Below are 5,000 nucleotides of genomic sequence, written 5' to 3'. Positions count from 1 at the left end.
TGTGAAGTGAAGGTGAAGGAAAGGGGTAGAAGAAAAAAACATCCAGAATTAGTTTAGGCAAGGGCTGTGGTCCAAAGTAGGGTGATCCCCTACATTGGGCCTTAGACAATGTCTCCTAAGCACCCCACAGGATTAATCAAATCTAAATTTTTGGGTCAGGATTCCCCCCACAGTATAAGAGGAGCCTACAGATACTTTCCCAGTTTTTTTTTAACAATCTTTCATGTACTCTGAAAATTATTGCACTCTTCAACTCTACTTTGAGGAACCATCCTAATGCACTCCACAAGATCTTTGCCAATCTCTAATTTCATGGCTTTACAGCCCTCAATACTTAGAGTATCATAACTTCAAAATTCTTTGGTGAAAACAATAGATAGCAAACTCCTGGATGTCAGTCCAACATGTTACAAGTGGAAGAAGAAAGTTCAAAATAATCCCCCTAAATACAGTAAGCAAAGGAAGCCCGCTGATGCTACATCAGTCCAGAGTAAAATTTTAAAGGGAAAATGTATCAACAGAAAATAATATTCTAATTCTGAAACAAGAACAAAAAAAATCATCAAGGATAAATGTTTCAGGCAAGGAACTAAAACCAGAAATACTACCACCAAAAGCTCCTGCTCTAACAGATCAATGACAGCCTTCATGGCAAGGAACTGAAGATCTTTCATCCAATGGAACACAGGTTAAATTAGATTAGAACACATACAAATCCATAAAAAATACAGAGGAGGATATAAACTGAAAAATGAGATGTGATCATTGATGAAAGGGCTGGCAGCAAGGCAGACCTCAATTACACAAAAGCCGTACCACATTCACATCAATATGAAATTTCAAAGATCTTTTGTGATCACCAAGCCAAAATTCAGAACCATACTGATATATAAGAAGGATTGAAGACTGAAAAGTAATACACATTCAAGCTGATTAAAAGCAAGCAAGAAATGTACCCTATTATTTCATTGTGAACTAGTGCCTTTACTGATAGAGAGGGGTAGATGCTTAAGCTTATGATGGATGGAGCCCAAGCAATGACACGAATGCATGAATCCCTTTGAAGGGGGAAAAAAGACATCTAGTTGGTTCTTTTAAGTACATGAGTAGCTAGTGCCACATGTGCAAGTTGATATCCAAAGTTTGAAGACATACAAGCAAGGATCATGACTAATAACAAGCAAGGCACACACAGGGGACACAAATTTCTTAAGAAGCCACTAGGTTTTACTGCCCCATTCCCCACTCACAATAATGTTGAGAGAGAGAGAGATACCATATAACATATGAATCCTATAAAACAGCTTACACATGAATAATCATAATAACACTGATCCTAAATTATTAGAAAAAGAAAGCATGTTACACAGTTTAGATTGCAGGTACATTTGTGTTCTTATATTTATTTTTACCTCTTGTATCACATGTGATTGTTGTTAAGTTTAGTCAAAGCTGAATCCTATTATTTAAGCATACAGCCTGAAACAGTTTTGATTAAATAAATAATTACTATATTGCAAATAATTATTGGTATTCAATACATCTCCATTGATATTTGGTTTAAAACATCTGTGTGATCAATTAACATGCATAAAAGTAAGAGACAGCAAGGAAAGAATGAGTGTATAAGCACTTGTGTTTGAGTGTATTTGTATGGAACTAGTGTTTAAACTTCACCCAGCAAACAGTTACAGCATTCAGTGTATATTCATTCCAATAAAAATAATAAACTGGACAGACTGAAGTCATTAACTCATTACTATATGGGCTGATATTTCTTCAATAAACTGCCTAGAAGAATGCCCTCTTTCTCTAACTCATTTTGCTTCTGTAACTGGTACCTTTTATAATAGTTTGCATTACATGGCCAACTTTTGGTCGTCTCATAAACAAAGATAAATACACGTGATAAGCTAGAAACAAGTTAGCCTCAATTATAATGAATCATAAAGCAGTGCATCCAAACATTTGACAGAATTTCTAAACAAGGATGATTACTTATAGCATCCTTTACTTAATGACCACTTTTAAAATTACACTGGTTTTATTGTTCATTCACTCCTGAAAACCATAAAGCATTACCTTAAGTGTGGATGATTCAGGTAAAACATAATAATTTGTAGAGAATATTACACAAAAGATGACCGTCATGAAAATAATACCAACGAAAACAGCACAACAGAATTACATGTATTGATATAAAACAAAGACACTGCAGTACAGTATTTGTAAAAAAAATATATATACATATTTGAAAAGAGTAACACCAGGTGAATTATTAAGATAATTATTATACCAGTATGCGTGTTACAGATATTCTGTCTGAGCTATAGAGTTGCAACTGTGATGTCTTCCCATACACTACTGACAAGCCACAAATTACGAAGCTACTCTTAGGAGGTTAACACAGTTCCCTGGGATAACTGATAAGGAACAAGTGAAGAAAGATCATAGAACGTAATATGATAGCAGTCTTTACAGAAGCAATGAACAGTTCAACCAGCGAATACCTCAGTTTCAAAATACTTAGCTACTGATAGATGCTCTTGAACATATTTGGTTGATTCTGGGTAGGGTGCAGATACATATATTTCTGTGTGTTATTATTTTCATGTGTGTATGAGCATGCTTGTGTGTGAGCAGGTGCATGAAAATCATCAGTAAATAATACTCTTATTCTGTGTCCCTTTTTAAACTGTCACTTTAGTGATTGGTTTCAACTCTAAGTGAAAAGTCTTACCACTAAAACAGTCATATCAACAATATAGAATATATATATATCATCACCATGAATGGTCAAATATAGCAATTTTCTTTGCTTCCCAACATGTCCACTTCAAAAAACAGTACCACAAAATATTACTTTAAATCATCATTATGACAGCACTCTGATGATATATGACATTGCAAAATGCAAATTAGTTCACACCAGAGATAAGACTCAGTCACTGAGTTCATCACTCTCACTAAATTTTTCACTTTCAGAGGTTAAATCAGAGTCAGAACCACTGCTTATGTCCGAGTCAGAATCATCACCCCCAACGGCACCTCCAACGGCTCCTGCAGCAGCCGCAGCCTCCTTCTTCCTCCGCTTCCTCTCTTTCTTCAACTGAGCACGTTTGGTGTACATGTCAATAATTCTCTGGACCTCAGCCTGGTCTGTGATGGCATCAATAGCCTTCCCTCCCTCAATGTCTATATCACTGTCATAGCTCTTGCTCCTCCGCTCGTCATCAGAGGAGTCCCCCTTGCCCCCGCCTGATGCTTTGGACTTCTTCTGGCGGCCTTTCTTCTCTTTCTTCCGAGTGGCCTGTGCAACAGCCTGGGCCAGCTGGGGATCTGCTTGTAGCTCACCCATGGCTCTGTCAGCTGAAGCTTGCATCTCTCTCCCAGCAACTTGCATTAGTACTTCAACCTGGAATTAAAGTTAACTGCTGAGTACAAAAAAAAAAAAAAAACACACATCAACATAATAAACATTTGCACCCAGTATTGCCATGCATTAAGCCAAATGCTATCCTAGACTCATTTCTGTAACCAAAATTTGCAGTATATGCACTATTCCCACAATCAAATAAATGAGTCTCCTTCGCCATCACACCCACACACACCCCACCCACCCACCCACACACCCACACACCCACACACCCACACACCCACACACCCACCTACACACACACACACAAACCTATCTCTCCATTTATGCATTTTGAGAAGCCTGTGCCATATTGTTGTTATTTAATACATCTACTATATCCTGAAATGGTGGAGGGATGATTGTTTATAAAGTAAGAATTCATGCATATTATCATTCCACCTGCACTCTTTATGCAAATGATAAGCAAATTACTTTAAGATGCTATAAGGAAATAAGGATCAAACACACATACATCAATCACATCCTCAATCATAAGTTAGTACATGAATAATTTATTGATAAAATGAGTGAATTACATCAATAATTTTCAATAATAATCAATAATAATCAATATAATGAATAATGAATGACTTACATCAATAATTTTCAACATCTGGAACATACATACCTCATCCATACTCATGTCATCAAAGTCATCATCAAATGGGACATCAGATCTCCCAAAGGGATGCACAGCGGGGGGTAAAGCCACCGCTCCTGCTGGGGGGGCAGCTCGTGGTTCCTCTCCTCTCAGACGTGCAAGCCTCGCTTCCAATTCGTCATCAGGATTGGGGACACGAGAGTCTATGGATACTTCTTGCATTGCCTGAGGAAGATTTGGTGAGTTGAGTACAACGGGAGATATGTCTATCTCTCAAATATTTGTGTTGTTCTGATACTTATTACTTCTTTCTCACTTTATTATTCAGTCTAGCATAAAACTTTACAAAGCACTTCACTAACACCAGTGGACAGAACAATAAGCTGAGGACATATTTCCTGCATTATATACCTTCTTGAGCATCTGAAAATAATCTAACAAAATAATATAACAAAAATACAATATAACAAAAATCAATTTTGAAAAAAAATAATGTCTCTATCCTCTCTATCTTGTAAGAACCTCACGAAACAATTCTGTCAACAATATTGCATACAGATACATCAGTCATGCTTAAACGACTGCCAGACTGTAATAACAAGGATTTCTCAAAAATTTTACTTTTCATACAAAATCTCCACACTCAGATTTAGAGCGAGTACATGTTAGAAACTAAAATTCACAAATAAATACCTGAACTGATGTAATTACCAATCACTTTGAGGATAAAGTACAAAAGTAGGAATACAAGTGTGGGCTTTATTATGTCATTGATAAGCCCATATTGTCTTTTAATGTCCCTACTCATTTCTAATTGTTTTTTAATGTTCCGACACATTTCTAACAACTTCTTTGGCTAAATATTGTACAATAACTTGTTTATATAAGCAAATACACCACAAAGACATGACTTTTTCCTTTGATTATGTAAACTAACACTAAAAATAAAGAATGTCCAACCTGCATATAACCTCCTATAAG

At 36.3% G+C, this 5,000-nt stretch overlaps 2 protein-coding genes across 2 annotated transcripts in view; one reads left to right on the top strand and one right to left on the bottom strand.

Moving 5' to 3' along the window:
* Nucleotides 1-5,000, top strand: part of Amacr (Alpha-methylacyl-CoA racemase) — a 408,326-nt gene that overhangs the window by 244,624 nt on the left and 158,702 nt on the right. The gene's annotated exons all lie outside the window — the stretch shown is intronic.
* LOC138867611 (uncharacterized) overlaps nucleotides 2,170-5,000 on the bottom strand; it is a 12,944-nt gene continuing 10,113 nt past the window's right edge. The window contains exons 4-5 of the mRNA XM_070143980.1: nucleotides 4,047-4,244; nucleotides 2,170-3,415 (exon numbers count right to left, since the gene is read on the bottom strand). Coding sequence (XP_070000081.1) covers nucleotides 2,942-3,415; nucleotides 4,047-4,244 — 672 coding nt within the window. The 3' untranslated portion in view covers nucleotides 2,170-2,941. The remainder of the gene's footprint in view (nucleotides 3,416-4,046; nucleotides 4,245-5,000) is intronic.

This window comes from Penaeus vannamei, chromosome 31 (genome assembly GCF_042767895.1).
Source record: "Penaeus vannamei isolate JL-2024 chromosome 31, ASM4276789v1, whole genome shotgun sequence".
NCBI classification, from domain to species: domain Eukaryota; kingdom Metazoa; phylum Arthropoda; class Malacostraca; order Decapoda; family Penaeidae; genus Penaeus; species Penaeus vannamei.
Note: the sequence above shows the minus strand (reverse complement) of the source record. Positions and strands in the feature narration are given on the sequence as shown.